This window comes from Pseudorasbora parva, chromosome 9 (assembly GCF_024679245.1).
Source record: "Pseudorasbora parva isolate DD20220531a chromosome 9, ASM2467924v1, whole genome shotgun sequence".
NCBI classification, from domain to species: domain Eukaryota; kingdom Metazoa; phylum Chordata; class Actinopteri; order Cypriniformes; family Gobionidae; genus Pseudorasbora; species Pseudorasbora parva.
This window is the reverse complement of record NC_090180.1, coordinates 33112098-33139567: the sequence shown is the minus strand read 5'-3', so window position 1 is coordinate 33139567 and position 27470 is coordinate 33112098. Positions and strand designations below refer to the sequence as shown.

Here is a 27470-nt window from a genome sequence, read left to right as displayed (position 1 = left end):
TGTAATGGGATTTTTCTCTGAGGACAAACAAGGCAACACTTAACAATATGGGTGCACTAATATGCATTAATTCATGTTTGACTGATGCACAGAGTTAATGTATGCACACACATATCTAACAAAACATAAATAAAACACAACATAATGTCCAGTTCTGGTCCTCTCTCGTCCTTCACTTGTGTGCCTTCAAGCTCCCTCATGAGAGGACTTGCTCCTCCCACGTCTCTCGCTTGTCCACCCTGCGACAGTATGACTCATGAAGAACTAAACCATTTATTAATGATTACTGCATCAACAACTAATGAAGAGTCTATATGATTAATAAATAAGTCGTATATGAATGGCTATTGATTAAAAATGTCAGTGTCATCATGTATTAATTTCCTAATAATATATAATATTAACTAATAATGTAAATGAATATGTTAAATACCACAATGGTCAATGAATCTTTAGCTAATGATTTCCAAATGTATCATTATGTTATGTCTTTAATTGTTGAGGCACATGACTGTTAACTAATTAATATGTCATTGTGGTTATTGCTTTTAAATTAATTTTGAATTAGTTAACAGTCATGTGCCTCAAGAATTAAAGTCATACCGTGATGATGCAAATCATTAGCTAATGATCAATTAAAACAGACAACTAGAAGTTGAACTGTATGGCTTCGACCAATCTGAGTAAATTCATGTGGTAATTAAAGGTGCACTTTGTAGTATTTTTGCAGTAAAATATCCAAAAACCACTAGGCCAGTGTTATATATTTTGTTCAGTTGAATTCTTACAATATTCTAAATGTTTCTAACTGTTTGTAAATTGTAAGAAAATTGCTTTGCTTTTTACCAAGGAGCCAGGATATCTGAGCATAGCGTCTGAGGTAAACGCCTGTCAATTGCATCATATCTGCGTTACCCTCGGTTTCCTGTTTTATTCTGCAGAAATGCTTTACTCTCACTGAAGTGTGTTGCTCAACAATCACTCCAGCAGCCTTGCTCCGCTCCCACAAAACTCGGTCCTGCTCTGCTTCATACTACAGTAACGTTAATAATCACATCCATGAACATAATTTCTGCCCGAGTCCTATCTCGATTCTTTTCCACTGGCTTTGAGGAGAAGACCACATGTCCCAAGATTCTGCGCTCAGACTTGGCGCCATCAAACTACACCTTTGTTTTGAATAGGCGCCCTCTAGCATACGGAAAAATACATAGTGCAGCTTTAATACATTAATTTATACTATTAGTTACCACTATATGTTATTAGGTAAATAAATATATTTATTGATTACTTAATTTATGAATCATATGGAATCTTCATTTGTTGCACTGCTGCATCACTGATAAATTGTTTAGTTCCCTTTCGGGGAACTCGAGCTGCGTCGAAACGCTGTGAGAACGCCTCTGTTTAAATGCGTCGTGAAGCGCCTGTAGAACCATTCCATCGGAAAAAAGATCGATCGTCGGCGTGATGACGTCATCGACCGGAAGCTATAAAACGTCCGTGAAAACAAACAGGAACTAGCTTCTGAGCCTTCAGCAAGCGATCTGTGTGAACCTGTCTGTCTATTTGGTGTTTTTGTCTGTCTATTATACTAGAAAGCAGAGATTTTCCACCCTTTTTGTTAAATATTCAATATATTAACAGAAAAAAGAGAAAATAAAATAGATAGAATGGCGAGTGAAAGCAGCAATTTCAGAAAGTGTGTTCCTCCCTGCCCACGCTACATCACGGGCGGGGACACACATCTTCTCTGTGTTGCATGCTTGGGAGCGCAGCATGCCCAGGCAGCCCTCGAGGGGGCTGCTTGCGAGCACTGTGAGCGTATGCCACTGAGAACGCTGCGCTCCCGCCGGGCACTCTTCGAGGAGGGTGCCTCGGCTCGTGTTCCCCGCGGCTCTGGTCCCGCTGCCGCCGAGGCGGAGCGGAGGCTGCAGTCGTGGGGATCACAATTGGATGTTGCAGAGGGGTTAGAGACGGGCGCTGCCTTATCTCTGCCCTCACCTGCTCCATCCAGCGGTTCTTCTCGGGGCATGGAAGCACGCATGGCGGTTTCTTCCCCCCGAGAGAGCCGCCGGTACTTCATCTGTCCAGCTCTGAGGAGGTGGACGTTGAAAGTATCGATACTGAAGATTCGCCACTTCAGTCCCCTGCTAGTGAGGAGCTAGTTGAGGTTTTGACGCGAGCAGTGGCCAGATTAAACATCGACTGGCCCACTGAAAGATCTGAGGCAGGAAGAAAACGTCATAGTAAGCTAGACGAACGCTTCCTGCCGTCTCGCGCTTCAGAACCTCAGCGACGGGGCCTGCCGTTCTTCCACGATTTGCACACCGAGGTGGCAAGATCGTGGAAGAGACCGGCTTCATATCGTGTCTTCAGCCCGCAGACTTCGGTCTACAGCAACATTTGCGGGCTGAGACAGTATGGTTATGGGGCGATGCCAAAGGTTGAAGAGACGCTTGCGAGCCATCTCTCGCCTTCCTCGGCATCGTCCCTGAAGGCCCCGACTTTACCCACCAGACCTCTAAAAACAACGTCGGCGATGGTGGGTAAAGCGTACTCGGCGGCGGGTCAAGCGGCTGCATGCCTGCACACGATGGCTATCGTGCAGGCATACCAGGCTGACCTGCTGAGGGATTTGGACGGTAGTGATGCTGTGGGGGGTGATATTATCGCTGAATTAAGATCATCAGCCGATCTAGCTCTCCGGGCCACCAAGGAGACGGCCAGATGTGTTGGCCGCTCCATGGCAGCATTGGTGGCTACGGAGAGGCATCTATGGTTAAACCCCACAGACATCAAGGAGAGGGAGAAAGCCTTTCTGCTCGATGCGCCGCTTTCTCCTGGAGGCCTCTTCGGTGACGCAGTTCACACTGTCACCGAGAGGTTCCAGGAGTCGAAAAAGCAAGCTGCGGCGCTCAAGCAGTTCCTCCCTCTCCGGGTCCAGGTCCCTGGGGCTGCTGCTGATACCACCAAGCAGCCCAAGCCGAGTACGAGCTCCTCCTACAGGGCTCAGCAGAAACAGAGCGTCGCTGCCCGAGCTCCCCCTCAGCGTGGGGACGAGGGGCGGCGCTCTCAGACGAGGCCTTCGAGGGGCAGGGCTGATCTGCGGACAGTCCTGATCGCCAAGAAGGCCTCGTCGAAGCGTTCCTGACGCCAGAAGCGTCAGGACGCTGAGGGTGGTTCCCCCCGTAGGGAAACGGTGCTTACCCCTGCCTACGGTACCCGTTTCCCTACGGCACCCTCGGGGGGCCGCGCTGCCAACCCTGCCACAATGCCGGGGCGCAGTCGGTCTCCGCGGGCCACCCGAGGGTGGTCCGCACCCCCTTCGGGGGGTCCCCGAGCAGTCAAGTCAGTTGTTCCCTGCCGGTCCGCCGCTTCAGGGCACTGTGCTTGTTGCTCAAAATACACCAGAGGCCAGCCTCGAGAGGCTGGTTCCCTTAGTAGATTTTCTAGACGAGTGGAAACGTCTACCAAATATATCTCGTTGGGTCCTGCAGATAATAGAAAAGGGGTACGCCATTCAATTCGGAAGTCGGCCACCTCCTTTCTGCGGTGTCCTGCCTACAGAGGTGGGCCCGGAGCAGGCTCTGGTAATGGCACAGGAAGTAGAGACACTCCTGCAAAAAGGGGCTATAGAGAGGGTTCCCCCTCCCAGCAGGGAGTCTGGCTTTTACAGCCGTTACTTCATCGTGCCGAAGAAGGATGGGGGCTTACGCCCGATATTAGATCTGCGGCTATTGAATCGCTCGGTGGCCAAGCTCAAATTCAAGATGCTTACACTCAGACAGATTGTAGCGCAGGTCAAATCGGAGGATTGGTTTGTCACCATAGACCTCAAAGATGCGTATTTTCATGTCTCCATCCTTCCACATCACAGGAAGTTCCTGAGGTTTGCCTTCGGGGGAGAGGCATACCAATATCGTGTACTTCCCTTCGGTCTAGCACTGTCACCCCGCACGTTCACCAAGTGTGTGGATGCAGCTCTGGCGCCGCTGCGTCTACAGGGCATCCGCATATTGAACTATATCGACGACTGGCTGATTCTAGCGAATACAGAGCAGATGGCGGTTCAGCATCGAGATGCTGTTCTCGCCCATATGTCGAAGCTGGGGTTGAGGCTGAACGCCAAGAAGAGTGTGCTTTCTCCGGCTCAGAGAACCACTTTTCTGGGTGTGAACTGGGACTCGGTAATTATGCGGGCGCAATTATCGCCAACACGCATAGCATCGATCCTGGCAGCCGCCAAAGAACAGAAGCTAGGCCGAGCCGTCACTGTGAAACAGTTCCAGAAACTGTTAGGTCTCATGGCAGCAGCGTCCAACGTGATACCTTTTGGCCTACTGTACATGAGGCCACTGCAGTGGTGGCTCAAGACAAAAGGGTTCTCCCCGAGGGGAAATCCGCTCCGCACGATCAAAGTCACGCGGCGATGCCTACGTGCTCTGGTCATGTGGAAAAACCGGGGTTTTTATCTCAGGGTCCCGTGTTGGGGGCTCTTGTTCGTCGCGTAACGCTAACGACAGACGCCTCTCTCACGGGCTGGGGGGCGACCATGAGTGGTCGCTCGTCCCAGGGTCTATGGCAGGAGCATCAGCGGCACTGGCACATAAATCGGCTAGAGATGCTCGCAGTGTTTCTTGCATTGAAACAGTTCCTGCCCGACCTCAGGGGCCACCATGTACTAGTCAGAACAGACAACACGTCCGTGGTGGCCTACATAAACCACCAGGGGGGTCTGAAGTCTCGTCCGTTGGACAAATTGGCACATCGGATCCTCCTGTGGGCCCAAGGGAAATTGCTGTCAGTCAGGGCAGTATATATCCCGGGGGCCCTGAATCAGGAAGCAGACAGCCTGTCGAGACAGGGGCCGAGGCCCGGGGAATGGAGACTCCATCCAGAGGTGGTGGAGCTCCTTTGGAAGGTTTATGGGAAGGCAGAGATAGACCTGTTCGCTTCGGCGGAGAATTCTTACTGCCCGCAGTGGTTTTCTCTGACCCATCCGGCCCCGCTGGGGCTGGATGCCATGGTACAGGAGTGGCCGAGGCTGCCTCTGTACGCCTTCCCCCCGATTGTCCTGCTTCCAGGAGTTCTGGAGAGGGTACGCCGGGACGGGGCCCAGGTACTTCTAGTGGCTCCGAACTGGCCGACCCGAGTATGGTTTGCGGACCTGATATCTCTCCTGGAAGGCTCTCCGATGGAGATTCCGACCAGGAGGGATCTACTCTCTCAGGCGGGCGGGAGATTCCTGCACCCACGCCCAGAGATGTGGAAACTGTGGGCCTGGCCTCTGAGGGGGCTAGGCTCATAGAGGAGGGTCTCTCGGCCGAGGTCGTAGAGACCATCCTACACTCCAGAGCTCCGTCCACAAGGAAGCTGTACGCTTTGAAATGGAGACTTTTCTCAGCATGGTGCAGAGAACGCCAGTGGGATCCAGTTAACTGCCCGGTTGGTACAGTGCTGGAGTTCCTGCAGGAGAGGTTCTCTGCAGGGTTGACCCCCTCCACACTTAAGGTGTACGTGGCGGCCTTGGGTGCTGTCCACGTCCCTTGCAGTGGAGTGTCTTTGGGAAGACACCCTCTAATTACACGCTTCCTTCGTGGCACATTAAGGTTGAGGCCAGTTATGCACTCGAGGGTCCCGGCATGGGACTTGGCCATTGTTTTGAGGGGCTTGTCCGGTCCTCCGTTCGAACCTCTGGAGGAGGTTTCGGATAAGTTCCTCACTCTAAAAACCATCTTCCTTTTGGCCATATCATCTCTTAAAAGGATAGGAGATATTCAGTCTCTGTCGGTAGAGCCCTCATGTCTAGAGTTTGCGCCAGGGATGGTGAAAGCATTTCTGCATCCCAGGCCGGGTTATGTCCCCAAGGTTCCTACGAGCCCACGGGGCCCCATCACTCTACAAGCCTTCTGTCCTCCTCCATTTATGACGTCAGACCAGGAAAGATTAAATCTGCTGTGTCCTGTGAGGGCACTGGATACCTATGTCCACAGAGCTGCCCTGTGGAGAAAAACTGAACAATTGTTTGTTTGCTTTGGACCCCCTAAGAGGGGGGCCCCAGTATCCAAGCAGAGGATGAGCAAGTGGGTGGTCGAGGCCATCTCGCTTGCTTATGAAGCTACCGGGCAGCCGTCTCCACTGGCTGTCCGGGCGCACTCAACCAGGGGTATGGCTGCTTCTAAAGCACTTTTGTCGGGGGCTTCCCTCCATGATATCTGTAACGCGGCCGGTTGGTCGTCTCCTTCTACCTTTGTCAGGTTCTACGAACTAGACCTGGCATCTACTGTAGGGGCACAGGTACTCTCGTAACCGTGTGCGCTTCGGCTTCACACATACGAGACACTTGGTCCTATGGCGATGTGGGTATAAGCGTTCTCACAGCGTTTCGACGCAGCTCGAGTTCCCCGAAAGGGAACGTCTCGGTTACGTATGTAACCCTAGTTCCCTGAGGGAACGAGACGCTGCGTCGCTTTGCCATACTCCCGGCGTGTCCGTGATCACTTACTTCAGGCTTTATCAGAAGTTAGTTCCTGTTTGTTTTCACGGACGTTTTATAGCTTCCGGTCGATGACGTCATCACGCCGACGATCGATCTTTTTTCCGATGGAATGGTTCTACAGGCGCTTCACGACGCATTTAAACAGAGGCGTTCTCACAGCGTTTCGACGCAGCGTCTCGTTCCCTCAGGGAACTAGGGTTACATACGTAACCGAGACGTTCTTCATAAGTCATAAATTAAGTCATGATTTTCTGTGCATTAGTTAAGCGTTATTAGCATTACGCATACTAGTGCACCCGTATTGTAAAGTGTTACCACGAAAAAATACAACAATGAACTGTACACAAATAACACAACATATTACAGGGTGTGAGTTTGAATAATGCATAAGTCACTCATTTACACTGTTAGCAGCAACAAGTGGGTAAGGTTCCAGTCAGAGGGAGGCAGCCTCTCTTTTGCCATCCGGAGCCCACCGCATATAGAGCTTCTGTAGCATGTCTTGAATGTGAGGGAGGAACATGCCAGACTAAAAATTCATGAGAGGAGGCAATGCTTCCATTGTGCTATGATTATCTCATTACCTGGTCAATGTCATAATACCTGCTTATCATATTCACAAACAGTATGCAAATCTGCATGATTCAGTCAGACAGATTAGTGGAGGTAGAGGGACTGATTACAAAGCAAACAACTCACCCACTCAGACGTCATGTTTGGCAACATCTAAATTAAATACAGTACATTTGCAATGACATTTAGTAGCACTCAGCTCTGTTAAATTAAAGCTGCACCTCTCCTGTGATTTCTTGACTAATGGCCATAATTGGAAGGGAGTCAAGGGACTAATATACCTTGTGCAGTATTACAGAACAATTGTTTGTAATAACAAATGAAATATATTTGCTTTTTTTACTGTATTACTGTGCCTAATGTCTATATAGAATGCAAGGAATATGCAAAAAAGAAAAACACTTTTTTAAATGCATAAGCAATGACACTTTGGCTGGCCACACAGTTTTTAAACCTGATTTGCAACCCCCAATGATCTGGAGACTGAGGCCCAATTTAAGGCTTCTCACAACCGACTTTTTGTGTAGTGTCATTACGATTATTGTACTGCTCCTATTCGCATCAGAGCCCGCACGATCCTAAATCGCAAATTTCAACCGTTATAATCTTGATCTGGCCACATACTCATGATAGCCAATGAGAGAGCAAACTTGAACTTCACCAACCGGATGTGATTTTCTCCTTTGATTTGATTCCTGTAAAACCAAACTCAGCTGACGAAACAACCGTCCTCAATTTGTTTTTCTTCTCAGGTCACGTTTGAGCTCGCTAGTCTTCGTGAGAGCTTGTCTCAGTGTGAATATGTTGACAGGTGTGTGGTCTCGCGGTCCGGGCGAATCTTCAAGTGTGTGGATTCAGAGGATTATAATGCTAAACATCGGTTGAAACGGTTAAGATTTGAAAATCCTTAGTGTGCCCCAGGCCTAAGACTTTGTCTTGATTTTAATAAATAGTATGTTCATATAAAGAAATATTATTGTATTGGTTACTTAATCATGCTAGTGTAAATGTGTTCTAGTGTTCCAAATGTGTGCTAGTGTAAATGTGTTCCAACTCTGAAAATGCAAACATCAAATTGAACAGCGAAGTTATGTAAGGAATAATTGATGATGGGCCGTTAAATTATTAATATATATATATATATATATATATATATATATATATATATATATATATATATATATATATGTATATGTATATATATATATATATATATATATATTGATTAATCCAAAGGCCTGGCATCAATTATTCAGTTATTTTTTAACTATTTTACTGATAAAATTGTCAGAGCTTCGCTGACAACACGTTTCTGCGCGAGTGTGCGTTTAGCCCAAGCCTGCAGTCTCCCTCTCATTTACTGAAGCTTTCTCGCCTCGATCGCCCCCCGGTGACCGATCCCAGTATAGCCGCCCCTCTGTGTTTTCTAATGGACGCGAGGCAAACTAAATAATAAAATTACACTTCAAATATTTTTTCCCCAAAGTTAGTTTATGTCGCTGAAGGCAGTTATCATCACGATGATTTCATTTCAAGTGTTCGTTTTTAAAATAAGTTTAGTTTGAGTTAGTTATTTGATGCTATAAACACGGGGTGTGTGACGTCATGATTGACAGCTGAGACTGACGTCTTCTCTGAGTGAAGTTGTCACTGAGGCACTAACTGACTTTTTTCGAAATTTTTGGGAGCAGATTGGAGCTTTAGCTTTAATTTCTACATTTCCATAACTGTTTATTTCACACCAACATAATTAATTGTTCTGCATCTGCGAGAGTGTGCGCGGGCTTTTGATATCGCAGCTGTACTTCCTGCTCTACTTCCTGCGCTCTACTGCGCAACTCCGATCCCGAAATCGCTACTGCGCAGACTCGGTCCCAAGATATCCGTGCCGTGCAGGCCGCCTAAAAGCTTCAAATCCACCAAGCGGAAACGGATGATGTTGAGTCGTCCATATTTTTTTACGGTCTATGGTTTAGCCTAGAAATCTAGTTGCACCCTAGAAGCATCAAATCTAATCTGCCACGAACATCATCTAGCAACTCTCAATACACGTCTGAGCTGTAAAAACCAAACTCTGGTCAGGCCAATCACATCGTGTATAGAGTTGGTGGGCGTGGCTTAACATAATGATGGCCGAGTTGCGCTTGGGTGCTACTAGTAAACACCGAGGCTGTCGAACGTTGGTCTTTCGAATCAGCTTTGACCACGACTGGAAGACTTGGAGTTAAGCTTATCTCTGAAAAAAGAACAAAGAACGGCACTGAAGTCATTCTTAAAGCTACACTGTGTGATATTTTCCCCCATCTAGTTTTGAAAAGGTATATGACCGTCCAGTGAATATTAGTTTCTGTTCCTCTCAATTCTGATTTTGTTTTAACTCCTATGGTGGCCGATTTAGTCCAAGATTAACATGGCAATCCCCCTCTTCACATTCGACATGGTGCCATTGTGTGTTAAAACGCGAAAGGCGAAGCTTGAATTTACGGGTATGTCCCTCTTTGGCTAATGTACTTTCAAGATGGAGGGGCAACATGGCGACCAGCATTCAAACCCCTCACCCGTATGTATTTTCAATGTTATATTATAAACTTACGAGAATACTTTATACCTTGAAAGAAGTAAATACTGTATACATCAATAAGCACATATATTTTTGAAAGAACTACGTGTTTTTAGCTAAGAATAAATTAAAAAAGTTACACAGTGTAGCTTTAAAAAAGTAATATGTGTTCAGAGCTTTGCTGACCGGATACGGCAAAGGTTTAATCTATCAACGAGCTCCGCTTCAAGTTGCTCTGGTTGGTTGTAGCGCTATCCTATCGCGTGCAGATGGAGTTTGAAAGACAACCGTTTATCCCGCCCCTCAGATTGAGCCCTGTCAATGGTGAGTTTCCAGACCAAACATCTTGATGTGGGTCTGGCTTGTCAGGCTATGTTTGAGTGGGAGAGAGCAAGAGAAAGAGAGTATAGGTGTTTTCTACATAAATGTAATTTAGTGGAAAAAAACATGGAAATAATGTATCGTCTTTATCCTATTGTTTGGTATATTTATTTGCTTGGTCAGTGTCGTTGTGGGTTATGGTAATTTTGCTGTTGTTGGCAGTAAAGACCTTTGAAGTAACTGAAATCAAAAGGAACTGTAATGCGGTCAAGACCTGCCTGGAAGTACTTTAGTCATGCATTTCCCTGAAAATAATTGCACACCTTAGAACTTTCGTCAGCCAGTGAGATTCAAGCATTCAACAGCCTCGTATTATAAGCATAGGCCTATATAAAATATAAAGTGTCTGCAATCTAAACTTAACCTCAGGTATTGTGGTTGCATATAAACAAAATCACAAAATATTCCCACTGCACCACATTGGATCATGACATTTAGTGCCTGGTTATATTTTGAATATATATCTGTGAAATGTGATTTGCAATCTTCTCTCTTTCAGGTATACCATGTCCGATAATTATAGTGTGGGCCATTGGAAAACTTTACAATGAAAACGAACAGTAAGTTGCAGATTTGCAGAAATAACCTATGATGATTGGGTAATTGAGTCAAGTATGCAAAAGATGTCAATGAATGGGACTGTAATTTGAATACTAAATATACTGGATGTATAACATTTATAAAAATAAAAGAGTAGTTAGAAATATATGTGCAAAAACAAAAATGTTATAAATAAATGTTTGATAACACTTTATTTTAAGGTTCAGTTATTAACTATTAACTAGTTGCTTAGAACTTATAAAGCACATATTTAATGCCTTATTCCAATATATTGCATGACCTTATTCTACATCCCTTAATCCAAGCCAATACCTAAACTTAAATGCTACAAAAACTACCTTACTAACTATTAATAAGCAGTAAATTAGGAATTGAGGCAAAAGTCGTAGTTAATTTGTGAATATGTGTTCCCCATACTAATGTGTTACCAAATGTTTTTGTGTTAGCCAATGTTAAAATAAAAACCTGTTCACAACTTCTTGGCCATTGGTGGCACCAACAAAACTGTTAAACCCGGCACAACACTGGTGTTCTGAGTGGTTGTTAATGCAGATGACTCAGAGCCCTCCTTCAGTGTAAGAATAGGCACTGTTTTATCACCTGCCAAGTGAAAATAAGTCTTATCACTTAGATAAGTCATAGGAACCTTACAAAAATATACTTCAAGTTCATTTTCAATAAAGTTGGAGTACATAATATTTTCCAAGTATACTTAATGGAGTAATTATACTAATATCAATATACTGGTAGTATACTTGTGTGTGTTTTCTATGTATTATTTAAACACTTCTTGAGACTAAATTGGCCTAAATGTGACTACATTTTTTATTTCGATAGTCCACTTTAGACATTCTATAAACTGCTTGCAGACTAACTCTCATTAATTTCGAAGTACAAGTCAACTAGTCTTTGGGTTAGTAGAATAAGCTGACATGTAGTTGCTAAGTTAGAATGTTTGTTGAGGAGCATCAGAATAAAGTGTTAGTAAATATTAAGCAGACAGTCTACTAATACTCTATTAGTGACTGCTAGTTGGCAAAGTTACACTCATTTGCAGTATTTTAATGTTATGTTTAGTTTTTTCTAAAGCCTACCCCGTTCAGACGGTCACGTCCACATTCAAGCATTCCAAACATTAGGCTTAATCAGCTCATTCTCTTACAACATATTTAGCTTACAAACAACTGAAAGTGGTGGCCTAAATATGATTTTCATTTATAAATCCTAAATTTTGCATTTGTGAGTAACTTACTACTCCATCTCAGAGGTTCTTGGATCAGTTTTAATCCAGACTTGAGAATTAAGTTAATTGTTGACTGGATCATTTTAAATCAGCGAGGTGTTGACTTGAGAACGAATGCAATCAAATCAAATGAATGAAAGATTTAGTGCAATTCGCAAACCAATTAAACAGGTTAATTTAAATGAATGAACTCGTTCATGATTTCTTCAGTCAAAATAATGAGGAATGTTTTTATGTAATGTAGTAATGCAGTTGCACAACATGCTTTGGAATGTAAGGAAGTAAAATGTTCCCAAAATAAAATAACAAAGTACAGATACTTGAAAAATGTACTTAAGTATAGTGACAAAGTAAAAATGATTAGTTATTGCCCACCACTGAACAGTAGTGTTTTGAGTACACAATTAAGTTACAGTATATGCAATTATGTCAGAAAACTGTGCAGACTGCCTTTCAGATTTACTAACAGCTTGTGTCAGCACAATATCTCTTTCTGAAAACACTATTTTTGTGACTGCATTTGGTGTCACTAGTGACTCAAGGCAGGGACACACCAAACCAATGGCAAAGAATCAGCACTGATGAAAGCCGACGTTCATGTCACCTCCCATTGTGTGCATCGGGGGAAAAAACAGCACCTGAAAACACCAAAAGGACAAAAGGCCTCTGTCAACTAGCACACGCCTGTGAAGGAGACAATTGTCTATTTAAACTGTCTGTTTTGAAGTCAATAAAAGTGCATCTAACCCTCATAAAACTGTTCCAGGGGTTTAATATAGGCGTATCCAGAAAAATATCCATATTTAACTTTATAAACTAAAATAACTAAATTCTGGCAGACACTGGTCATGAATAATATGTCTAAAATAAGAAAAACTAAGACAGCCAACTGTTGGCTTGGTGTGTCCCTGGCTTAAAAGCACAAACGTCATGTTTAGCTAGTGTATTACATGAAAGTGCTGTACTGTGTTTGTTATAAATAAAATATTGATATTGACAAAGTAAAGTATCATTTTTTTTGTGTATTAAAAAAGAAAACTGAAATATTACAAGGTCCTAAGTATTCAGACCCGTTTACTGTGACACTCTTATATTTAATTCAGGTGCTGTCCATTTCTTCTGATCATCCTTGAGATGGTTCTACACCTTCTTTTGAGTCCAGCTGTGTTTTATTATACTGATTGGACTTGATTAGCAAAGCCACACACCTGTCTATATAAGACCTTACAGCTCATGGTGTATGTCAGAGCAAATGAGAATCATGAGGTCAAAGGAACTGCCTGAATAGCTCAGAGCCCCGTGTCACACCGTGTCTGCTCCTGCTATGAGCAGCGCGTCCAGATCTGCCTCGCACGCCGCCGTGTGTGCACAGTCACGACCACTGTCATTCTCATTTTGACTCCCCAACCTGCCTCCATGTTGCCCCCGAACTGTCCTATGAATACTTCGACCTCGTCTAACATATCCAGTGTCATTAGACAAAGTCTCCACCACAATACTCTCACCGCGATCGCGGAGAGGCTCCCGCGGCCGCCTCGTTCCTAACAACTTTGTGATGAACACTCTGACCCCGGGAAACATTATTCCCACCACTGACATTGGGTAAAGGACCATCTACATTAAGCAAAGGATTCACCATTTGTGCTTAGTGTAATGTTAGGGTTAGTTTCACTTTCAGAATCACTGTCATCTCATATTTCCCTTCAGAATCAGGGTGAGCAAATAGAAGACCCAACACTTCATTGCGGGTAAGCTTTATTGATGCCATTAGGAAATAATAATAGTAATAATAATCTAATGCAAATACTTGCTGACGTTGACAATGCTATGATAAAACGGCTCACTCGCACACCTTTTGTTTGCACTGATTCAATGCTGTCTTGCTCGTAGATTTTGTATAGAATCATAATGTTTTTATGAGTATGGATGAAGTACGACATGTCTACCATCTAGTGGAGGGGAGGTTGAATGAAATTGCACACCTTATTTGGCAAAATCGGCCATTTTATTTAGTGCCGCATCTTGTCGAGAAAACTCGACCGTGGCGCCTAGAGGGTTAAGGTTCCTTAGAGCACAGTTGCCTCCATAATCCTTAAATGGAAGACGGAGAGTTCGGAGAAAGTTGTAGAAAGTTTGCAGCCCTCTACTAGTCAGGGCTTTATGGCAGAGTGGCCCGATGGAAGCTCTTCTCAGTGCAAGACACATGAAAGTTTGCTAAAAAAAAATACCCGAAGGACTTCAAAATGGTGAGAAATAAGACTCTCTGGTCTGATGAGACCAAGATAGAACTTGTTGGCCTTAATTCTAAGCAGTATGAGTGGAGGAAAATATCACCTGTTCAATACAGTCCCAACTGTGAAGCATGGTGGTGGCAGCATCATGCTGTGGGGTGTTTTTAGCTGCAGGGACAGGACGACTGGTTGCAATCAAGGGAAAAATGAATGCGGCCAAGTACAGGGATATCCTGTCAAAAACCTTCTCCAGAGTGCTCAAGACCTCAGACTGAGCCGATGGTTCACCTTCCAACAAGACAATGACCCTAAGCACAGAGCTAAAATAACGAAGGGCCCAGCCACAGCCCTGACTTAAACCCAATTGAGCATATCTGGAAGACCTAAAAATGGCTGTCCACCAACGTTTACCATCCAACCTGACAGAACTGGAGACGATCTGCAAGGAGGAATGGCAGAGGATCCTCAAATCCAGGTGTGAAAAACTTGTTGCATCTTTCCCAAAAAGACTCATGGCTGTATTATATCAAAAGGGTGCTTCTACTAAATACTGAGCAAAGGGTCTGAATACTTAGGACCATGTGATATTTTAGTTTTTCTTTTTTAATAAATCTGCAAAAATGTCAACAATTCTGTGTTTTTCTATCAATATGCGGTGCTGTGTGTACATTAATAAGAAAAACAAATTAACTTAAATTATTTTAGCAAATGGTTGCAATATAACAAAGAGTACTTTCCGAACCCACTGTATATTTCATTGTGACAGCAAATACAGTCCCTGTTACTACGGCATATGTGTGTGTGTGTGTGTGTGTGTGTGTGTGTGTGTGTGTGTGTGTGTGTGTGTGTGTGTGTGTGTGTGTGTGTGTGTGTGTGTGTGTGTGTGTGTGTGTGTGTGTGTGTGTGTGTGTGTGTGTGTGTGTGTTTTGTGAGTACACACTTAAAAAACACTGTGTTTCAGATGCTGGTTTGGGAAGGAACCTGGGAAGTACATAGACTACATTTATCAGGGGCCCGTGATTCTAGTTCTTCTAGTAAGTATTATTGCTTCCCTCAAATTTGTCAAGTCTTATAGCATTATAAAGACTGGGATGGAGAACATGTAAATGTAATGCCCATATGTGATTTTGAAGAGCCGTTCAATTATTATTAACATCGGAAAATAGTAGGCCAGTCCCTGACAGAATATCAGCTTTTTATATAATGGCAATGTCTGCTAATTTTAGATAGAGTGCTTGAGCTTTGAAAGAATTATTGAACTGATGTGAATCTCTTTCCCATCTCCTTCATATAAAATCATTATATGAACAGTATTTAATATAAGCCATTCTGATGGTAAGTGCCTAAGTCGAGTGGCTGCATGTTCTGTGCCGAAAGATCAAGCTGTTCCAGATACAAATATGAATATGCATAAATCCTAAGAACAAAGGGATTTAGTATTTGCCACACTCAATATGTCACAAGTAGCCTGGTCTTACCAGACTCTCGTACATTTCATTTGTACATAGAGTCTGGCCACTCTCCATTGACAAACATTTACTTTTGCGAAGGCGGGAACTCTGTTGAAGTTTAAAATTATTGGATCGCCCCAGAGCTACTCTGGATCTGTAATAAACAATCGCTAACGTTTGGTTGTGATGTATGTCATGCGCCCTTCTCACATGGAAATCCCATAGACAGTAAAAGGGAAATCCTCCAAAATAAATGTGCACGCACGCCACCTCGAACAATACCGTCCGAATAGGGCTTCTCCCAGCCAACTCCTTCAAAGGAGCGAGCTGGAAAATTTAACTTTTCCCTAAAATACCCTGTTAGGGAGGAGGGCCACAACACCTTGGCCACCAACAAACCCCAGCAAAGATTGTTCTTGCTCCGGCTTTAACTTCTGGATATTCGGCAGCATTGTTACAACTGCATGAATGGCTTCACTTGCATCTTTCTCCGCCACCATTACTACTTGAGTTGAACTACAACTCAAACTATCGCACAACATCAACGTTTCTCAGCCACTCCCTCTGTTCGCTGATTGGACCGGTAAACATTTGTTCGGAGAAAACCTAAAGATACACCGCAGTCCCAGACGTAGTACTAAAGGAAAATTTAAATTGAGTGGAAGTACGTAGGAGGGCAGAGCCAGGCTATGTCACAAGTGCCTTTAAATGTGATTGCTGGGACATTGAGTTTGTTTAAATACTGTATCTCAAACACTGCTGGAAATTTAATTTAACAACACAACATTACTGACCAACTTCCCTTCTCTTCCTCTCCAATATAGATAAATTTTGTGTTCCTTTTCAACATTGTACGCATTTTGATGACAAAGCTGAGGGCCTCGACCACATCTGAAACAATACAATACAGGTAAAGCACTTTAATGAACTGTTGCTCACTATCACAGTAATATGATAAAGACAAGTTCATCACAAAAATAAAAGTTGTCATTTTTTTTACCCTCATGTAGTTTCAAAACTATATACAACTACTTATATGCAAAAATAATACATAAAAGAACAGTTTACAGTTCATTTTAAACCCTTTTTTTTTGGATTGACAAACAATATTGTATCCTGTTAGTCATATAAACACTACAGAAAACATAAATGAGAAATGAGTATAGAATCTTAGAAAATTATAATAGCTTAATGAGTTTTGGAATGAGCATTCATGTAAATGATGACAGACTTATAATTTTGGGTGAATAATTTTTTTAACAAGTATTCAGAAACAGAAGAGTTGAATCAGTGTTATTTAAATATAAATTCAGCTGTAGTAAAGCAAATTACTTGACAAAACACTGGGTTTGTGCCTTAGATTATGATATCATATTAGTAAAGAAAAAATATATATTAGGGCCGGGACTCGATTAAAAAAATAATTAGAGGTAAGTAAAGTAATTAATTAGAGGCTTTGTAATTAATTAATCGAAATTAATAGCATTTTAATTGCATTTAATTTTAAAGGGGGGGTGAAAGACAGTTTCAGTCAGTGTCATGTCAATCTTGAGTACCTATAGAGTAGCATTGCATCCTGCATATCTCCGAAAAGTCTTTATTTTTTTTATAATTATATAAGAAAGATGCGCTGTTCCGAGTCTTTCCGAAAAAAGCCGAGCGGGTGGGGGCGTGTCGTGTGAGCGGAGCTAAATAATGACGTGTGCTCGCTGCTGCTATTGTGTTGAGTCGAGTGCGTCGTAAAGCTGTGTCATCCCTAACAGCGGGAAAAAAACTTTATTCAAAATAAAAATATGGCTTTTAATCAGATACAGCCATACATCTATGATCCGGAATCAGACCGAGAGGCTGCAGTTGAACAGGAGCAGCAGCAAAAACGACTAGAGCAGGACGTCTGTATGTGGTACAAGTTATACACTAACTATATAATATGCTTAGCGGCTTGTGTTATTTACATATTTATACTTGAATTATATCGTCGTATTTTTGTCTTTGAAGGTGTACATGTGGGAAGTGCAGTTGTGCACGTGTGTTTGTGTGTTTACGCGTGGTTTGTGTAGACAGTAAGCGGACTGGTTTTGCAAGGCAGGCTAGTTAGTGTTTACATAGAAAGAGTAGCGCATTTGAATGAAGAAGCGTGCTTATTTAGTTCAACATATTTCCCCCCTCTTTGTGTATTGTTGTTTGGAGTGCTTTTACAATACACAAACATAAAGTTACACATATAGTGGCCAGCTAAACAAATGTACACGCACTACACATCGCATGCTCCATTGATCAATTAACTATACGTGATCATGTTTGGGCTACTTGATGAGCATTGGCAAAAACACAGACATTTGAAGCAGTCTTACTCACAGCCTGCGGTTCTAACGTTGGGACTGCTCCATCCTTCAGCATTAGGCGATCGGAAAATCCTGTGTCGAGCTGGGCCTTGTTTATGAAACAGTCGGCACCGAAATGCAGCGAACAGATATAAACATTCGCGCAACTCAGTTGCTGATCCGGAAAAGCAAATTCCATCCACTGTTGCCTTAATGCGGGGTTTTGGGGAATCTGTGCAGGACTGTCTTGGTCTGGCAACCAAAAACGCACTTTTTTGGTGACATTGTTATGTGCACATCACCTGTGCAGCATCCTACAAGCCAGCGCTTTGATGGGCGTAGGCTGTTACTTTCGCTCTCTCCCTCTCTCTCTCACGCGCTTCTGGTAGAATTGTCCGTAAGGCCCATACAAGGAAATTCCGCCCCCATTAACGTCAAAGGGGACGCATGATCTCAAAAAACTTGCCGAAACTTATGACTAACCGGAAGTAGTATTTTTGACAAAGAAATACTCCCATCAAACGTCCACCTTAACTTTTGAAACTTTGTCTATGTTTAGTATGGGATTCCAAGTCTTTAACAGTGTAAAAAGATCAGTATGCATGAAACAGCATTTCACCCCCCCTTTAATTGTTAAAATTATGTTATTTATTTTTTTGCGTAATTAATTAAAGTCCCGGCCCTAATATATATATTCCAATGTTGAGATGCTGTGTGTTTGAAAGTGTAAAATGTGTCAGTCAAGACATTGATTCAATACATTGTTGCCTTTCAGTCGGTCACGTTTGACATACGTCGGAACTGACTGACGAATTGGGATCTGATTTCAGAGACCAATATATTTTGAGTGTGTTAAAAACGAGTCAATGGAGATTGGCTTGCGATCCACGTATTCCACGCTCTGCCCCGTGGCACCGGTATATTAGGAAGTGGAATGGTAGATCAATGCTTTCTACTTCGGAGTCGAACAGTATTTGTTGCTGTTGCTGAGTGTTTTCTGTGGATTGTGTCTCGTGAGAGGATCCACTGTTTCCAGTGCAGGTGTGACAGTGCGTCTCAGCGGGTGGGCGCTCAACGGAAAATGAGTGCATTGTTGGTTCACTGGCCGTTTCTGTTTGTTAGTGCTCACACAGGCTTGCACTATTTGACTGTGTGAGCTGTGGTCATCTCCCTGAGTGCTTCAGCATGCTGAAAAGAGCAATTTCATTTCTAAAAGAGCAACACGGTTTGACCCTGCGTCTTTATCAAGATTCATTCATTCAAACCGTGTGTTTCTGGATGCGGTCGATTTCGGTCCCCTGTTGACGGTCATGTTTGTTGTCTCACATGTTTGGGCGTTCAGAATGCTGAGACAGCGTTCGTGGATTACTTCGATTGACCATCGCAGTGCTGCGGTCCAGACTCCAATACCTCAAAAGAGGTGGAGCGCCATTGCGCATCACCCAATCTAGTGGTCCTCCTGCTGCAAAGCAGAGGGCTGCTACTTTGGCTGATGACCTTGGAGGCAACCTGAGGGTTACTTGGAGGCAGCGATGCTCAGGTCTTGCAGTCAGACATCGATATCCTACTGGCGAAGAACGTGGTTGAGCCGATATGAAGTCAGGATTCTACAGCCCCTACTTAATTGTACTCAAGAAAGGGGGTGGGTTACGGCCAATCTTGGACCTGCGTGTCCTGAATCAGGTCCTGCACAAGCTCCCGTTCCGGATGCTAACGCAGAAACGCATTTTTGAATGGATCTGTTTCAAAGATTGGTTCACAGCAATCGAACTGAAGTATGTGTACTTTCATGTCTCTATCCTTCCTCGACACAGACCGTTCCTACGCTTTGCGTTCGAGGGGAAGGCATATCAGTACAAAGTCCTGACCTTCGGGCTGTCCATTTTGCCTCGCGTCTTCATGAAAGTCGTGGAGGCAGCAATTGTTCCGCTCAGAGAACGCAGCGTTCACATCCTCAACTATCTTGACGACTGGCTCATACTCACCCAGTCTCGGGATCAGTTGTGCTAACACAGGGGCATGGTGCTCAGTCACCTCAGCCTGTTGGGCCTTCGGGTCAACCCAGAGAAGAGCAAACTCTGTCCTACACAGAGAATCTCTTACCTCGGCATGGAGCTGGATTCAATCAGCCAGACTGTGCGCCTCAAAGAGGAGCGAGTCCAGTCAGTGTTGATCTGCTTGAATTCGTTCAAAGAGAGGAGAGCGGTCCCACTGAAATTGTTTCAGAGGCTCCTGGGGCATATGGCATTTGCAGTCGTGGTGATGCCGCTCGGATTTCTTCATATGATACGGCTTCAGCACTGGCTTCATGGCCGAGTCCCGAGGTGGGTATGGCGGAGCGGTCAGTACCGGGTCCCAGTGACTCCTTACTGCTGCCAAACTTTCAGGCCATGGTCCAACACTTCGTTTCTCCGGGCCAGGGTGCCCTTAGAACAAGTGTCCAGGCATGCTGTGCTTTTCATGGATGCCTCTGCCATGGGCTGGGGGGCTACGTACAAAGGGCATGCAGTTTCAGGTCTGTGGGTGGGACCTCAATTGCATTGGCATATCAATTGCCTCAAGTTGTTAGCAGTTCACTTTGCACTGCACCGCCTCAAGGGGCTTCTACGTGGCAAGCATGTACTGGTCCGTATGGACAGCTCTGCAGCTGTTGCATACATCAACCATCAGGGGGGTCTATGCTCCTGTCTCATGTTCCAACTCGCCCACCACCTCCTCCTTTGGAGTCAAAAGCAGCTGAAGTTGCTAAATGCCATTCACATCCCAAGTGGCACCCTCGCCATGGATGCACTGGCGCACAGCTGGCCCCAGGACCTATTCAAGTATGGTCCACCAGTGAGCCTTCTTGCACTGACCCTGTGCAAAGTCAGGTAGGATGAGGAGCAGGTCTTGTTAGTTACGCCCTATTGGCCCAACCAGACCTGGTTCCTAGAACTAACTCTCCTCACGACAGCCCCTCCTTGGCTGATTCTCCTGAGGAAGCACCTGTTTGTTGAATGGTGTTCTTCCCACCGGGAAGACCCCCGAAGGTGTTCGGTTAGTGTTGTGCTTCTTTCCTGCATGACGGACTGGATCGAAGGCTGTCTTTCTCCACCCTCAAAGTGTATGTTGCAGCAATAGCAGCGTATCATTACGCAGTTGAAGGTAAGTCCTTAGTGAAGCATGACCTAATCGTCAGGTTCCTCAGAGGTGCGAGGAGGCTGAATCCTCCTTGTCCAAACCCTCTTGGGACTTGGCTCTAGTGCTCAGGGCACTTTAGAGCCCTCCCTTTGAGCCTTTGCAGTCTGTGGAGCTAATGAAAACAGTGCTTTTGACGGCATTGGCCTCCATCAAGAGGGTGGGACCTTCATGACTAGAATTCGGGCCAGCCAACTCTCACGTCATCCTGAGACACTGACCTGGATATGTGCCCAAGGTTCCTACCACTCCCTTTCGGGACCAGGTAGTGAACCTGCAAGCGCTGCCTTCAGAGGAGGCAGACCCAGTCCTGGCTTTATTATGTCCAGTCCGCGCTCTTCGTGCTTACGTAGATCGGACTCAAAGCTGTCGGACCTCAGAGCAACTCTTTGTCTGTTACGGAGGCCAGCAGAAGGGAACGGCTGTCTCCGAGCAGAGGTTAGCCCATTGGATAGTAGATGCTATCGTCTTGGCTTACCAGTCCCAAGACATACCTTGCCCATTCGGGTTGCGAGCGCACTCAACAAGGTGTGTGGCTTCCTCCTGGGCACTGGCTCAAGGCGCCTCGCTAACAGATATATGTAGAGCTGCGGGCTGGGCGACAACTAACACATTCGCTAGATTCTATAGCCTCCGTGTAGAGCCGGTATCTTCCCTCATTCTCGTCCCCAGTGTGCCAGTAGCGCTAAGTGCCCATTCTAAGTGTTGGCTTGCAATGCCACTCCCATCCTCTGAGCCTCCCACACATACGTGTGTCTATTGTCTCCAGTTGTGTTCCCCGGAAACAGCTCCTCTGTCACCCCTTCGGTGTAAGACATTGCGGCCGTCTGACACCAGGCCTGTACCCATATGCTTGTGGAACGTATGTGTAGGCTGGGTTCCAAATGCAGCAGTTCCCTCACAGCAACCCTATATGTGTATTCTTCCACGGTACCAGCTACCCTACTCGGCTAGCCCCGTGTCTTTCCCTTGACAGAGCCCGCTCTGTCATCTCTGGGCATGTTCTTTCCACCCTTGAACCAGGTTGGAACCACCCCAAAGACTGCCATATGTTTCACTACCCTGCTAGGTTAGTCCTTATGTGTATTCCGCCACCAATCCTTCCCCTGAAGGACATAGCCCCGCAGCATACCATCTCCCGAGACGGGCACGCTTCCCAGCGTTATCCAATAGTCACACAGAGTGGGTCTTGCAGAAACAGCAGTGACGGACCTCCCTGCTTGGAGCCCTGACTTCCGTACCATCTAAAAGACGGTCCAGTGCGCTCAAGCAGGACGCTGACATATGACTGAAAGGGAACGTCTCTGTTATGTATGCAACCCTCGTTCTCTGAAGGAGGGAACGGAGATGTATGTACCGTCGCCAGACGCTGTGCTTCCGCTAGGAGGCAGAGTCATGAGTTGGCGAGTCGGCTCCTTAGCAGAAAAAAGCAATGATCTACCATTCCACTTCCTTATTTATACCTGTGTTGCGGGGGGGAGCATGGAATGCGTGGATCGCGTGCCAATCTCCATTGGCTCTTTTTTAACACACTCAAAGTAGATTGGTCTCTGAAATCAGATCCCAATTTGTCGGTCAATACCGACCTACATTTCCGTTCCCTTCAGGGAACGAGGGTTACATACATTATTAAGACATTTTCAGTTGCCTTTTGCATCATCTTTATGGTGTATTATTTATCCATTATAATAATTGTTAATTATTCAAAGGGTTAACTGGATTTTCATGCATTAAAATGGCACCTACATTTTATAGTTTTTCTTTGTTGCATGTATAGTAACATTTTCGATTTGCTTGTTTTCATTTCTCATATTCTGATAATATTAATAATGCTTATATTTCAATGTTTGTGCAGTTGTATTTTAATAATACAAACTAGAACTGTACTGTAAAAATGTACAAGCTTGAGAGTCTGCAAAGAAACCAGCATGTCTTTAAACTAGATGTCTTTAGACTGTGATCTAGACACCTTTATAGACACTCAGCCCGCCATCTCATATCTTCAGTCAAACAATAAATAACTAAATCAAATTAGAAAATCTTTAATCTTATCTTTGTCATGTCATTTGAGGTTGCTTGGGTTTGAAGTGTCTTTTTTATATAAGCTTACCCTTTTTCTTATTTTTTTTGACACTCAGAAAAACACTGACAAGCATGACTTCCTTATGTGTGAATGTATCTCAGGGCAATGCTTACTTCAGTCAGAGCAGGAAAAATCTGAGTCCTTTCATCTGAGGTTTGCTGAGAATGCATTTGCAAACTTTTTTTGTGGCGTTTCACTTGATTTCCTTAGCATTAATGGAGTGAGCCTGAGTCTTGAGGACAAGCTTATATATAATTAATCATATTTTCGAGATTTTTTTTTTTTTAATTGTTGCATATAATTCATAATTCATCAAAGCAAATACTGATTAACAATGTTGGTTGAGTGGATGATAGCACATATTGGGCCCTGTGCAGTTATAATTTTCAAGTCCAGCTTTATGTTGTTTAAATAGCAAATGCACTGGCGTCCATCTGTTCGCCCATTGGTGTGCTAGTCTGAAAACCAGGTGTGTTCAGGCGCTTTGTTGGCGCATTTCTATTTTAAGGGACCAAAAATCACTGCACCATTGACCAACAGAAAGCAATGTAAAGATTATTATTGTGTACATAAATATAAAAATGCCTACATGTCATAATGGATATTCATTGCATGTATCATAATTACCTATTTGTAATAATGACAAATAAAACTGTTAACTAATTGTTTATTATTTTACCAATCGTAGCAATACACATTCATTTATACTGACTTGTCAGGTTATGGGTGTCTATATTCCGCCATAGCAAATTCGCCATGGCGCAAGCACAACTAGCTTTTAAAGGGAATGGGATATGAGACTCTGATTGGTTTATTAAAGGTTAAGCCTAAAACATATCCATGACTCATTAAGAGACTAGGGAGGGACAACCCTTTTGGACCATACACTGATCGTTTTTTCAATCATTATACTAGCAAAAGTGGATTTGGACATGCCTCAGCTTCAGACCATGCACTCAGATTGTTAATATAGGGCCCCTTGTTTGTGTGTGTTTTTTAGAAGGCAAGGCACATTGTTTATATATCATATTTCATACACACTGATGATTAAAAGTGACACTTAAATTGACACAATGACACTTGTTCTAGTGTCTTTTCACTCCTATGGGGCTGGATTCTACCAAAATACCTTTAAGACAATTTCTTTAACTCTGCGGCCATCTTTGAAACACCTCTTGGGTATGCTATCTCTTTAAATGGGGAAACATCAAATTCTCCAAAACTGTTCAACAAGCTTACGATTAAATTTCATATTTGAAACCACCACTGTTGTTTTCTAAATGCTCAAATCATTACAAAAAACGACAAATATAACGTGCATGCACATCTCAGAGTACTGCCTGTAACCAGAGTTTCAGCAGCTGCAGTGACATGATGACTTTACTAATCAACAAATGGGTCTTTCATTTAGAAGGTGGATCTTTTTCACCATTTTGGGCGTTGCACTTTATCTCATTCACAAGTAATCAGAGTGGACTGTATAATCAACCTGATCACACATAAATGCGTATAAATAGTACGAGTGTGCAATGTCGTGGAATGTATACGCTAAAACTCATTTTGGCGTGCATATGATAAGCTGTTTTTCGTGTACATATGATACGCACTTTATGGCGTATATATGACACGCCCTAGGTTTAGGGTGGTGGGGCGTATATAGGACACGCCCTAGGTTTAGGGTGGTGGGGCGTATATATGACACGCGCTTGGGTAGGTTTAGGGTGGTGGGGTGGGGGGTTCGTATGTATAATACGCCATAGAATGCGTGTCATATGCACGCGAAAAACAGCGTGCCATAGACACGCCAAAATTAGTTTTTGCGTATACGTTCCACGACATTGCACACTCGTACTATTTATACGCATTTTTGTGAGAATACCCTGGTATAATATAAAGTCTTTGTTTCTACTATGTGGAGTCGATTATTTAGATGATTAAAGTTATAAATTATAAATTATAAATCAATGTATGTCAAGGTTAAAGGAAGACATGCAATTCTTTTGAATCCTTCCTGGACATATCAATACACTCTAAAAAATGCTGGGTTGTTTTAACCCAATGTTGGGTCAGATATGGACTAACCCAGCAGTTGGGTTGGTTAAACCTATGATTGGGTATTTTTAATCCTGTGGTTGGGTTAAATATTTGCTTAAGACAACCCAATCGCTGGGTTAAAACAACCCAACTGCTGGGTTACTCCATATTTGACCCAACATTGGGTTGTTTTTTACTCTGAATTTTTTAGAGTGTAGGGATACTACAACACATCAGTTAAATCCTGTAAAGCCTGAGATATGAAATAATAGTCAGAAAAATCTGTATCTTTATTAAATGGACTAGTTTATTGAACCTTTAGACAAACAAACTTAGTGTCATTGGGATTAGGAAATAAAGATTGGATCTATTCACAGTCTTTATTTAATCATGGGAAATAATGTACAACAACAAAACCATTTCATAAGACCCTACAGTTACCCATACTAGCATGACAGATATGGCAGATGTTTTCTGCTTTTCCCTGGCTTACAATAGCGGAGTATCTCTACAATATTTTCCTGCACTCTTAAAATCACACTTGATCTTTTCCTATTTTCTCTACTGCTGGCATACATCATACATCACAGGTGTATTTTGTTGTCATCTTTGGTAAGAGGCCATATTATATGTTATTTGCAGTTTAAGGATAACAAGGGTAAATAGATGGTTACCTTCTTTGGAGCATGACATCTCCAGCACACTGTTATTATAGCAGATGTATGACCACACAGAGAGCCATTTTGAAATTTGATGTAAACTACATATTTAACTGTCAGATTTCAATCAGGTCGAAATGTTCAAATCATCTAGTTTAACCATGTACATCTATTTAACCATGTTAAATATGGGACATCTGAATGTAGTTTAAATATAGTTATTTATTGTAAACAATGATTCATTGTTATCAGAGCCCGATCTCACAAAAATGCGTATAAATAGTACGAGTTTGCAATCTCGTGGAATGTATACGCCAAAATGAGTTTTGGCGTGCAAATGCGGTTTTTCGCGTGCATATGATACGCACTTTATGGCGTATTATACATACAAACCCCCCACCCCACCACCCTAATCCTACCCAAGAGCGTGTCATATGCCCGCCATAAAGTGCGTATCATATGCACGCAAAAAACTGCGTAGCATTTGCATGCCAAAACTCATTTTGGCGTATGCATTCCACGAGATTTCACACTCGTACTATTGATATGCATGACATGAGGGTATTTAGTGACCCGGCTCTAAATCTAACAATGGATGGGTCTCTGCCTGCTACAATAATAAAAAAAGTCTGCTGATATTTGAGTAAAAATTACAGAATAATAAAGTAAAGCATATTTCATTACCTTTTGGAGATTGTAAGGGTTCAGTTTGAGCAGATGTTTTATACCATCATCATATGTTCTTGTCAGAGCTCATTTCCCTGTACATTCAGCATGTGGCTCAAATTCATCATCTCAAATATGTTCTCAAACCAATCATTTTCAGCATCTTCAAAATCTATATTTTGATCGCTGACCACTTCTTCACCAGATCCACTAGTGACACTAATATTTAATTGTGTTCACACTGCAAAAAAATGCTTTTCTTACTTAGTATTTTTGTCCTATTTCTAGAACAAACATATAAAAATTCTTACATTAAGAAGTATTTAATAGACAAGCAAAAGTAATTTTCTTGTTTTGGGGAAACAAATACTCCAAATTAAGAATGTTTTTGCTTAAAATAAGCAAAATAATCTGCCAATGGGGAAAGAAAAATAATCTTAATTCAAACTGAAAACAAGATTATTTTGCTTACCCCATTGGCAGATTATTTATCTTATTTTATTTTGAGTTATTTTCTCCCAAAACAAGACAATATTTTTTACTTTTCTAGTAAATGTTTCTTAATGTAAGAATTTGTAGATATTTTGATTAGAAACAAGACAAAATACTAGGTAAGAGAAGCATTTTTTTTGCAGTGCAGTACTTGCTCTGCAGTAAATTGTTGAGCCATTTCAAGTTTTGAAGATTAGACGTCCAATTCTTTTGTTTTTTAGTGAATGAGAATGAGAGAAATAAATTATTCCTTGAATAATGTGGAATAAATGTGAATTGCACTTATTCTGTCATTAATAATTAAATTAATGTTTGTGCAGAAAATAATATACGTTCACTCTTACACATCTCGGGCCGTTAGTGATACTATAAGGTTTTTTTTTCTTCAAAAAATTAATGGAAAAAAGACATTCTTTTATCATTTTTTTACTTGTTATAGTAGATTTGTTTATAGTGAATGGATTGAGGAATACTAAGAAAGCTGATGTCTTACTTTTTTAAAAAATGCAGAAGGAGGGAAGTGAATGACATCC

General features: G+C 43.0%; 1 protein-coding gene across 2 annotated transcripts in view; it reads left to right on the top strand.

Moving 5' to 3' along the window:
- Nucleotides 1-27470, top strand: part of LOC137088910 (corticotropin-releasing factor receptor 2) — a 141290-nt gene that overhangs the window by 66545 nt on the left and 47275 nt on the right. For both annotated transcript variants that reach the window (XM_067452286.1, XM_067452287.1), the window contains 3 exons: nucleotides 10516-10576; nucleotides 15013-15085; nucleotides 16327-16412. In XM_067452286.1, the coding sequence (XP_067308387.1) occupies nucleotides 10516-10576; nucleotides 15013-15085; nucleotides 16327-16412 (220 nt within the window). The remainder of the gene's footprint in view (nucleotides 1-10515; nucleotides 10577-15012; nucleotides 15086-16326; nucleotides 16413-27470) is intronic.